The 11,943-nt window shown below is 41.4% G+C and overlaps 1 protein-coding gene across 5 annotated transcripts in view; it reads left to right on the top strand.

The window, feature by feature from the left end:
- Positions 1–10,692, top strand: part of preb (prolactin regulatory element binding) — a 29,827-nt gene extending 19,135 nt beyond the window's left edge. For 4 of the 5 annotated variants that reach the window (XM_050045825.1, XM_050045824.1, XM_050045823.1 and 1 more), the window contains 6 exons: positions 6,643–6,723; positions 6,911–7,038; positions 7,160–7,333; positions 9,307–9,379; positions 9,478–9,637; positions 9,743–10,692. In XM_050045825.1, coding sequence (XP_049901782.1) covers positions 6,643–6,723; positions 6,911–7,038; positions 7,160–7,333; positions 9,307–9,379; positions 9,478–9,637; positions 9,743–9,837 — 711 coding nt within the window. In that variant the 3' untranslated portion in view covers positions 9,838–10,692. The remainder of the gene's footprint in view (positions 1–6,642; positions 6,724–6,910; positions 7,039–7,159; positions 7,334–9,306; positions 9,380–9,477; positions 9,638–9,742) is intronic. The other variant, XM_050045828.1, reaches the window with a different exon arrangement.
- The last annotated feature ends 1,251 nt before the right edge of the window (positions 10,693–11,943 follow it).

Below are 11,943 nucleotides of genomic sequence, written 5' to 3'. Positions count from 1 at the left end.
TCATAGTTGAAGTGTACCTCTGATGAAAATTACAGACCTCTCTCATCTTTCTAAGTAGGAGAACTTGCAAAATCAGTGGCTGACTAAATACTTTTTTGCCCCACTGTATGTATACTTTATTTTTTTTTTTTTTTTTTTTAAGATATTTTTTGGGGCTTTTTTAGCCTTTAATGGATAGGACAGACAAGCGTGAAGGGGGAGGGAGAGAGGGAGTGACATGCAGCAAAGGCTGGAGTCGAACCCGGGCCGCTGCGGCAACAGCCTTGTACATGGGGCGCCTGCTCTACCACTAAGCCACCGGCGCCCCAACTTATGTATACTTTTAAGAGTATCTTAAAATGCCAGCCTTGTTTGAGTGGTGTATTTAAGTTTAAGTTAAGTTTATCTACTTTATTAATCCCCCTGAGGGGAAATTCAGTGTTTTCACTCTTGCTTGTCAATTACACACAGGTCCGAAAGACACACACATGCACAAACAGGACCTATACATGCACAAAGTGTCAGAGTGAGGGGGCTGCCCTTGGTGGGGCGCCCCGAGCGGTTGGGGGGTTTGGTGCCTTGCTCAAGGGCACCTCGGCAGTGCCCAGGAGGTGAACTGGCACCTCTCCAGCCACCAGTTCACGCTCCATATTTTGGTCCGGACGGGGACTCAAATAGGCGACCCTCCGGTTCCCAACCCAAGTCCCTATGGACTGAGCTACTGCCGCCCGGCTTTAAATATATCTTTATGAAAATAATGTGGGTTGCAAAGGGTAGTGGCCACACAGTAAAATCAGACTATCAGGTTACATAGGTTACTTAGTGGCTTTGAAATAAGCTGCTGCCACCGGTGCCGAAATTTCATGGAAAAAATCTGCTTTACGGCAGGAAACGCGTCATGTATTGCGAAATTGGTCAGTCAGCCAATCAGGGATTGGAGCGAGTCCTTATAGGAGTTGGGCAAGAGATAGTTGAGTTACAAGCACAATGGCAGATGGACAAAGTTTGGAGACAAGTGAAAAACGGCCTAGCAAAACAAATGAGCTCCTCTGTCTGAGGATGCAAAGAAGATCAAAAAGGAGAGTGATAAAAGAAGAGGAAAAACAAGAGTAAACCTCAGTCAGGCGTTCAAGAGATGGAGGGAGCTCCGTGACCAAAGAGGCTTCAAAACTGATGTCCAGCTAGCTTTCTTTCTAATGGATCAGTAAGTGACACAGCTTAATGTTAGCTAGACGAGAGAGGACTGTACTGTACTGGCTGCTAGTTAATTCCTAGCTGGCCAGCATCGCAAATCGCCGCAACCAGGGACTGGGTAGCGAGTGTTGGTCGGCTGACATCCTTGTTGCCATTCTACGGCAGCCCTTGGACAGTGATACCCCCCTCCCTTCCTTCTGTTCTCCTCTCACGGAGGCAGCTATCGACGGACATCGGGGTCCATGTCATTGGTTCGACAGCCCATTGGTTCGACATCCCATTAGTCCGACTGTCCGCGGTGCTGAACGGCTCGCGGCGGGCGTATGGTGCGCCGCAACCGGCTTGAGGCGGAGCAGGCTCACGGCTTATGAGTTTGTCACTTTCTTTTTCATTTTAACCCACACCATGATCTTTTCCTGACCCTAACCAAGTGGTTTTTGTACCTAAACCTAACCAGACCTTAACCACAGGGCATCATGATGATTTCGGAACGGACTTCGGAACAATGAGTTTAATATGGTCGGAACAATGGGATGTCGAACCAATGGGCTGTCGAACCAATGGGCAGTTCCCCGGACATCGCCGGTTACGCCCAGATAAGTGAACACTGAAATTTGTTTCCCTTTCAATTTGAGCTCCAACTGGCTACATTGTTTCCATAAGGTACCGTTTATTCTAGAATCGGTATATATACATATTGGTATAATTCCACTGTGTCTACTGTTGTTTGTACTGATACTGTACATATTGGTATAATTTACTGTGAGTTGTTTGTACTGGTGCTGTGCATTCTGGTATAATTATTTGCATTACTATTTGTTTTTTCTTCAGATAAATCTGTTAATTGTTGCTCGGTCTTTTTACTCATTTATTTAGTAGAGTGTCCACACACCTTCTCATTCTACATATACATAGAGGTATACCGGTGGCTTTACAGCCTACATTTTATTGATTATCTCTGATCCCCACTGTCAATTTGGTCGTTGCGACAGTGCGACACAACACTACTGACGCTAGGTAGCGCCAAGCTAAAAAAAGATGAATCCTATCTGTTGCCTCTTTAAGTTTGATTTATTTGAGAGATGAGAACAATATTTTTGATCTTAAGTATGAATGTAAACTGGATGTGGGTGTCTGATAGCCAGCTGGTGTAAATAGTGATTATTGTTGTCCATCCTGCAGTTCTATTGCGGTGCAGTATTCCTTACACATACCTTAACCACAACAAAGCTCTACCTTGTGCTGAAACAATAAAGAGATGAATCCAGTAGTCAGTATACAGAAAAGAAATGACACTTTTGTGAAGTAATTAATAAGTAATTTGCCAAAATAAATACTGATATAAGGTGGTTCCTGTAGCTTTTCACATGTAAAAAAATAAAATAAAATTACATTCTGTTGCTCCGGCATACATACTGGAGGAGCCAGGGATCGACTGTGGTCTTCCTATTGGTGGACAACCCACTCAACCTCTGAGCCACAGCCACTTCTAGGATCAAAAAAATCTACAACCCAAAGGAAAGGCCAAAAGTAAAAAAAATAATAGCTGAGTGGTGTGCAAAGTGCATCCCTGGGCAAAATGGTGAACCCCAAATTGCTCCTGATGGCTTTTCCATCAGTGTGTAAAATGGTTACTGAGTAGCAGGTGGCACTCTGTATGGTAGCCTCGGCCCCCAGTGTGTAAATGTGTGAATGGATGAATGTGACTTAGTAGTGTAAAAGCGCTTTGAGTAGTGGGAAGACTTGAAAGGCGCTATACAAGTGCAGTCCATTCACCATTCACCATTTACCATTTAGTACCATGACCATCACCATTTAAGGATGACTGTTTATGAAAAGCCCAATGTCTGCCACCAACAATCATGCAATGTTTACAAGAGAAAAGGAAATATTAACCTTGACCATGCATCCATCTCATTCTTGTGAGCACATTATCTCAAGAACCAAAGAAGAAAGAACCAAATTTGGCACAAATGTCTTCATGGACTCAAAGATGAACTGACTGGATTTTGGTGGACAAAGGTCAAGGTCACTGTGACCTTGCATCCATCTCATTCTTGTAAAGGTGATATCTCAAGAAGGCTCTAAGGGAATTTCCTCAAATTTTGCACACATGTCCACTTGGACACAAGAATGAACTGTTAACATTTTGATGGTCAAAGGTCATGGTCACCGTGACCTTAATGAACACATTTTTGGCCATAACTCAAGAATATATGCAAATTAGGACAAAATTACACACAGATGTCTTACAGGATAAAATATGACAGAAAAGAAATTGAAATTCAGTCATTGAAAGACTGCTTCCAGCTTGCTAGCCCACCCTGCATACCCTTTAACCCTCTTCCTGCCGTTTAGAGACTACAGAGCTGGAAAGTCTGCTGATTTGGCAGGGAGCAGTGTTAATGTCGTTTACAAAAACTATGATGAAAATATTTCGTCAGCAACCTTTTTTCCATGACAAAAACGAGACGATGACGAGCTAAAATAGATCTTGATAATTAAAACTAATTTGAAATCTATGTTCATTTTCGTTGACGAGATGAGAAGTGATAAAAATGTTAGTGGTGGACTATCAGACATTGAAAGCCCAGAACAGCTGGACTTGCAGTTATCTTAAAATGCTGCACTGACAGCCTGGCAAAGTCCAGTTAATAGTCTGCACCAGGATTTTTCACTAGCCAGCAAAAACACTCACACTGGAGCAGCGTCAGCCGTTCGTGCGAGTTGTGAGTTGTAATTCAGCAGAAAATAATCAGTTGTGTGTGTCTGACTGTGGATGGTGGAGCTGTTGAATGGATTTGTAGAGTTTGTTAGTTACAGTGTTGGCTGTAAGCAGCTCCACTTGTTAAGCAGCTGAATGGTAGCGGAGCAAGCAGCCACAGTCCCTGCAGAATTCCATCAGTCTGGACTGTCTATAGAAGCTCTATGGGTTGGTGCTGTTTGACAGGCAGGTAGGAGACTCAGTTATCTGTGAGTGTAGCTGTGCTGTAAGTAAACAGTCCTAACTCAGATCAGATTTCTCTGAAAGAGATGAAAGTTTAGTTTTAATCACTAGCTCTGTGAGAGGACACGAGTTTAAACCTCTAGACCAACATGTTGCAGATTAAGAAAGAATTCAGGCATTAATTAAGCTGCTTCTTAACAGTAAGATGGATAAGTCAGTTAACAATGAACCTGGGTACAAATCCTAGTTGTCTCAGATTAGTTATTTGTGGTGTCAAAGTTTTTTAGAGCATAAATAGAGAGATGAGCTTTTCAAATGATGATCAGTAAGTGTGTGCTTGTAAATTGCCCCTTAAAACTGTTAAAAACTGCTGGAGAAATGACAGTTTGTAAGTGTGCAGAAATTATTTGCAGGTGTGGAAAAAAATGTCTGAATAAATACAACCTGTCACCTTGATTCCAATCTCCAATACTTGAATTAGCCTAACTGGATTCCCCTCAACGATGAAGTGGTAGTGTTGAGGAGTAGGGAATTTTACCTACGAATTGGGACGCCACTTGATGCAAATTAGCGTAACAGACGTGTTCACCTATGTCACACGTATTGTAGACGTAGGCTTCTTGCACGGAGAACTCTGTAGATGTTCACATCGGCTACATTGTAAATTGGCGATTTTCAAGCATACATATTATAACTCAACGCTTACAGATAATGCATATGCAGAAACATAACACATTATGACATATTTTGGAATTTTTGCATGCTTATTTGTGAAAATAGTACTTAGAATTTTGCGATGGCTTTCTCATGGAGGCTGCAATCTTCCTGGAGCTCACAAAAACAATGGCTAGGACCAAATTTGAGGGGAAGTGTGAGTATTGGTACGGACCCAAAAACTAATCTAAAACTATGAAGGATAAAAATAGAGACTAAATCTAAAATAGCTGTCAAAATGAACACTGGCAGGAGGCAGCCCGGGATCAGACCACCAGCCCTGTGGTTTGCACTGGCTAAATTCAAGTCGCTACAGCCACTGAAGTTTCGTCTCCACGAAAAACTGACTGCTTGAGTACCTTGGAAGATATGGCCAGTTAAAGGAAAACTTTGCTAATTTTCAACCAGTTCTGTCTTTGCAGTGTGTGCAGTGTGTTTATGGATGAACAGGATTTGACTTCCCTCTGTGCTGCAACGGTGCTGGCAGCTCAGGGAGCTCAACACTGTGATGACAGAGCTGGTTGAAAATGGTTTCCCTTTAAAGGGATAGTGCACCCAAAAATGAAAATTCAACCATTATCTACTCACCCTCATGCCGAGGGAGGCTCTGGTGAAGTTTTAGAGTCCTCACATCCCCTGCGGATATTGGCGGGGGGGAGTGGCTAGCACACCTAATGGCTGACGGCGCCCCAGACTAACGTCCAAGAACACAAAATTGAAACCACAAAATATCTCCAACATGCTCATCCGTAGTGATCCAAGTGTCCTGAAGCCCCGACATAAAAAGTTGTTTCGAAAAACGTCATATGAACTCTGTTTTTAGCCTCACTGTAGCCTGTAGCTCTGACTGCTTCTCTGTGCTCCGCGTTCACGTGTGCACGCTTGCGCGAGACCAGCGAAAGCATGAGCTTTGCTTACCCGTGTTTACATCACGTGACGTGCACCGCAGTGAGAGACAACAGTAACCACAGTAGCTAAAAGATAATTTGCACTACGGTCTTTTAGCAAAGGACAGCCCAACGTGTCGGAAGACTTTGAAATTGAGGAGGAACAGCATTTCTTTGTTGAGCCGTATTTGTTTGAGCCCGAGTATACGGACGCGGAACTGCTACTGGACGAAGCAGCCGCCGCAGCTCATGAGCCTAACCCTCAGCCAGCCGCATGTTGGAGATATTTTGGGGTTTCAATTTTGTGTTCTTGGACGTTAGTCTGGGGCGCCGTCAGCCATTAGGTGTGCTAGCCGCTCCCCCTGCCGATCTCCGCAAGGGATGTGAGGACTCTAAAACGTCACCTGAGCCTCCGTCGGCATATGGGTGAGTAGATAATGGCTGAATTTTCATTTTTGGGTGCACTGTCCCTTTAATGTCTGTAGCAAATCAGATTCAGCTGGTGAATGTTAGTAAACAGATAAACACAGGGAAGGCATACACATGGAAACAAGTCACGTTATATAAAGGAGGTAGAGAGGCATTGGAACTTTCTGTCCTGCTCTAAGGAGAGGGATGAGAAGGGGTCGAGTTCCTCTGTGATTTTGGAGAGGGTGGACTTCAAAGCCACTGATGAATTCAAGCTGTGCTGTTTCACAGGGTGCCCATCTATAGACACCGTTTTTGAGCCAGCACTGCTGTGTGCCACAGCAGTAGGCTGGTAGCCAATCATCAGGCTTGATGTCTGGCAGCACACTTTCATCATGCGGAAGTTGGTGCCGTTTCATCTGCTGGGGCTGGAAAAATGATAGATGCAAACTGGACACTGTACATATGCATTGATTTCTAGACATTGAGTGTGTGTTCTTGATTCTTCTACAGTTTCCATCCCTGAAGAAGAGGTTTGACTTCAAAGCCCATGAAGGGGAGATTGAGGACTTGGATATAAGTCCAGAAAACAAGGTGAAACACTGACACCTCTTGGTGTGGATATTTATTGTAGGCTGGGCACTGCTGATGTGCAGCCTTATCATTCTGACATCTCTCCACTGAAGCATGTGCCTGTGTTTGTGTTTGTGTGTGTGTAAATCAATAAAATAACAACAGAATAAAAAACAAATGAAGTACTTATTATTGTGTTCTCCTGCAGCACCTGGTGACTATTGGCCGGGACTTTTCTTGCAGTGTATGGAGCGGCAACCAGTTGGCTATGTGTCTAAAATGGCTTGAAACCATGCCTCAGATATCTGAGAAGACTTACCGATATATGTCTTGCAGGTAAGAAAAAAACAACAACAAAAAAGACTTCTATGACGGAGTATCCCTGCTGTAAAATTCATCGTATCCATCTGGATGATGTGACAGTGGTCATACATGGTTGTATTTTCATGTATTTCAGGTTTGGAAAAGTAGAAGACCAAAAAGACGCCCTGAGACTTTACACAGTCCAGATTCCCCATAAACGAGACAGAAAACCACCTCCTTGCTATCTTACCAAGTGGGACGGCAAGAGCTTCCTGCCCATGCTTACGACTTCCTGTGGCACAGAGGTCATCTCCAGTATGGCTGTGAGGTAACTGAAAGGTTCATATTATACACATGAGGAAGGAAGGGTTTGGTCAGGCCTGCCTGCCAGGGCTCAACATTGTTTTGTTTTTTTAAAGATTATTTTTTGGGGCTTTTTGCCTTTAATGGACAGGACAAATTGAAATGGGGTGAGAGAGAGAGAGTGGGGGTTGACGTGCAGCAAAGGGTTGCAAGCCGGAGTCGAACCTGCGACCGCTGCAGCAAGGCATCGCCTCTGTAGATGGGGCGCCAGCACTATCCACTATGCCACCGACACCGCTCAACATTGTTTTTTTTATCTTTTTAATTTGCCTGGTAGAGCAGGTGGGTCAGAAATCTACTTACCATCTACTTGAGGTCAATTTTTCACTTGCCCCAATACAAATTGTTTCATTTATTAGTGCCTATCAAATAATAACAAAGACTGAAGTCTTTGCTTTCAAACTTGCAGCATGCTGTGCAGTACAGTACGGTTTATACAGATACAGCCACCTGGAGTTTCCAGCAATTTGGATGCCAGCCAGCTTCACTCAGTTCCCAGCCAGTTACCAGCCAACTTCAGTCACGGGGAGTCCCTAAGGGTGTCACCATGAGATAGTGCTTCCTTCACAAAATGCATTACCAGTGAAGTACAGTAAACCCCCGATTTTCAGTAGGTAACTGTAGCTAAGAACATTATCTCAAGTACTGAACATACAATTTTGAGGTACTACTTTGATTAGTAGTATTTCCACTTTATACTACTTCATACTTGTACTCCACTACATCTCAGAGGCTAATATTCGCCTAGATGTTGTATTTCACTACTTTTATTCTAAAGCTTTAGTTACGAGGTACTTATGGCTTTATTTGTATTTTGATCAATAATCTAAATTTGCACAGTTTATATTATTTAAGGTTTAGCCACACAGCAGTACATAAAGTCATTAAAATTAGCTCCATCTTTACCAGCTACAACTTTAAAGTGATGAATACATTAATGCATCAATAAGAATAATCCTATAATGTAATTTAATTTCAATAAAAAGATTTTGAATGCAGGACTTTAACTTGTAACAGTGCTGCTTTTACTCAAGTAAAAGATCTGACTACATCTTCCACAGCTGATTTTACATTTCACCCTAATGTCTTTTTTTAACAAAAAAACAAAACAAAACAAAACACACTCTGTCTGACAGTATCACATACTCTGCATTAGCTTGATTCTAAATTATCCTGAATCAGTCTATGGTTGTCTGTGGAAGCTGCTGCTTAGCTTTCTCTGCTATCCCAGGCTGTCTTCATTAGGCTCTGTGCGTGTTCCCATAAAGCAAATCAAATGACGCAGCACATATAACACCTAAAATTCTTAGATTGTGTGCTGCCTACTTCCACTTTTGAAGAATATGAAAAAATTATGATGGTAAAAGCAATACTGTTGCTTCAGTGAAGGGGAAAGAGGAATGGTGGCAGAAAAATGATAAATTTATCGATGAAGGTCTGTCATCAGACCTTCGCTTTAGCTTGAGCGCACAGGTAGTTCTGTGATTTTAACACTATTAAACTCTACGACTAACTCTAAAATTTGGGAACTCTTACCAGAACTATTGCCAGTGTTACATTATGATGCATCAGCTATGATGAGCAAGTTTCATGTCTCTCCCAGTTGATTTTGATATAAAATGAACTGAAACCAGAAGGTAGGAAAACATTTAAATATTACAGCATCATTTGCATCAATTGGGAAATGGTTGTCAGTAATTTAAGATTGAAGTTGTGAGCACATTGGATTTATCAAGCTGATTGTTAAGAGCTAGTGGTGTGGTTCTATCAGGGCAAGTAGATGCCTGATCTCCAGTGTTTACCTAACCAGCTAAATAATAAAAGGAAGTTCTTGCTTGAGGTTTTTTTTGTTTTTGTTTTTTTGTTAGTTGGATGGAGATGGTCTCATATACATTCATTCATTCATTCATGAAACCATTTGAACCTTGTCTTTGACAGTGACACTGGAACATTTCTTGGCCTTGGAACTGTGACAGGATCAGTGGCTATCTACATTGCTTTCTCTCTGCAGGTAAGGACAGTGTGGTAACACATCTCAAACTAAGGAACACAAATCCACCGAGTAGACCTGCTGTATGATGATAACTTGGTCTTACTCTTTGTGTTTAGAAGCTGTATTATGTACAGGAGTCCCATGGCATTGTTGTGACAGACCTGGCCTTCCTGCCCAACTCTCTGAAAGGCAAAAGTATCAAAGGGAATAATGAAACAGCCATGTTAAGTGTAGCTGTGGACAGCCGCGTTCAAGCACATGCTGTCCCCAACCGAAGTACGTCTTGCATCATCATCATCCAAAGAACACAGTAAGACCCTGTATCATAAATTCAGCCCCTCTCATCTTATTTTTTGTCCCATTGTGTTCCATTTTCCCCAGGATCCTTCCCTATCTGGCTTGTGCTGTTCTTCTGTAGCCTCATGGTGGTGGGAGTTGTCCTTCTCTTACAGTACCTCTTCCCAGGCTTTATCTAAATCATGCAAGTGTTCGCACAAGTCTTTAAATGACTTACATTGGCACTGTTAACATCAGCAGTCCTCAGTCCAACATCCAAACCTCCCAGTGCTGCATCACAACTCCCAGCTGAGCCTCTGAAGGCTCTTCCAGCTGCGGCGCTGACTCTGAACAGCTTTTCTGGTGCCCTGACATCGTCCTCCTCAGCTCTTACTCAGGGTTGTTCCTCTTAGATCTGTAAACCAGTGGAATTACAGACTGTGGGATTTTATTTACTTTGATCTAATGTTTTTTGGATTCAAGTGAAGGGCTCAGGATCGTAATATTTAAGGGGTGGGATCTTTTAATTGACATGTAAGAAACAATGTAAAAATATATAAATAAGTGACACATAATGTGTCTGCTTTTGTTTTTTTTGTTTATTACACCGACACTTTGAGTTAGCTGTTAGCCTCTTTGAATAACTGATTTTTATGTGATTTTCTTCATTTTATCCGCTAGTGGAAAGCAGAGACCAGATAGTTTACAGTCCCTATTGATAAAATGTTAAACATGTTAAAACATTATTCTCTCAGAACATGGGATTTTTGAATTCAAACACAGAGGAACGTCTTGACTTGCAAAGGGTTTATGGTAAACATTTCAGCACAAAGGTGCAATATCTTCTACAAATGGAGAATCATTTGATATTACAAGAAAACAGATGTGAGGAAATGAGTGAAGTCGTTATGAACATGTGAGAAGCAGGGAGTTTGCGTAAAATTAATGGAAATTTTATTGTGGCAAAAGATGGATATTCCTTTATTTTATGAAGACATTTTATTTAAACATTCTGAATGCAAATGTTGCCCAGCAGATGTACAAAATTGTGATTTTTTTTTTTTTTAAATGATGCCGATATTATTGTAACCTATTGAAATAGAAGCAATAAAATATTAATAAGAAAGGCAGCAAAAAAATCAAAACACTTTTGGTCTCTAGGCTTTATGCTTCATGATCCAGCAATTAAAAAAAACCTGCTTTAATTGATTTCTTGGCCACTTGGGGGCAGCAGAAAGAAATTGTGAACACAACACTGACATAACGCCAAACAGTTTTTTTTTTTTAAAGAATATTTTTTATTATTTTCCCCAGAAAATGTGCATGTCTTTCTCCTTCATATATTTTTAAAGAGCATAAAAAAACTGAACATAGACCCTACCATTCTGTTTCCCTCATTTTTTCCACTAGTTTTCATTTTTACTCACACCTAAACAATTTTTATTGAAAAACAGGATTGTCAACAACATGTACATACACTAAATATAACAAAAAAAAAACTCAAAATGAAACTAAACAGTCATTGCACAATGGTTAAGTTGAAACACTGATTTCAAAAAAGTTGGGACGCTTTCGTATATGTAAATGGAAACAATGTAATACTATGCAACTTCTTCTCAACCTATATTCAGTTAAATACAGTACAAAGACAAGAATGATAAACTGTATTGTTTTTTGTGACTATACACTCATTCTGAATTTGATACTCTTTACTCACAACACATTCCAAAAAAGTTGAGACAGGCAAAAACACAGTGAGAAAGATGTGGAATGCTCAAAAAAACACCTGTTTGGAACATTTCACAGGTTAATTGGTAACAGATTAAAGTATCATAGCTGGATATGAAAGGAGCATCCTCCACAGGCTCAGTTGTTCACAAGCAAGGATGGGGCGAGATTCACCATTCTGTAGAGAGCTGCGTGGGTTTTTTTTTTAACACAATTGCACAGAATTTAGGGACCTCACCATCTACAGTCTATGATATCGAAAGATTCTGGAGAAATCTCTGCACTAAGGGGCAAGGTTGTTAACCAATACTGAATGCCAACTTTCCACTCCTCAGACAGCACTGCATTTCAAACCAACATGATTGTATGAAGGATAAAACTACATGGGCTCAGGAACACTAAAGAAAACCATTGTCAGTAAACAGTTTGTTGCTGCATCTAGAAATGCAAGTTAAGACTCTACCCTGCAAGTAAAAGCCATACATCAACAACATCCAGAAACGCCGCCGACTTCTCTGAGCCCAAGCTCATCTGAGATGGACTGACAAAGTCGGAAATTGTACTGTGGTCTGACGAGT

This window comes from Epinephelus moara, chromosome 6 (genome assembly GCF_006386435.1).
Source record: "Epinephelus moara isolate mb chromosome 6, YSFRI_EMoa_1.0, whole genome shotgun sequence".
In the NCBI taxonomy this organism is placed as follows: domain Eukaryota; kingdom Metazoa; phylum Chordata; class Actinopteri; order Perciformes; family Serranidae; genus Epinephelus; species Epinephelus moara.
Note: the sequence above shows the minus strand (reverse complement) of the source record. Positions and strands in the feature narration are given on the sequence as shown.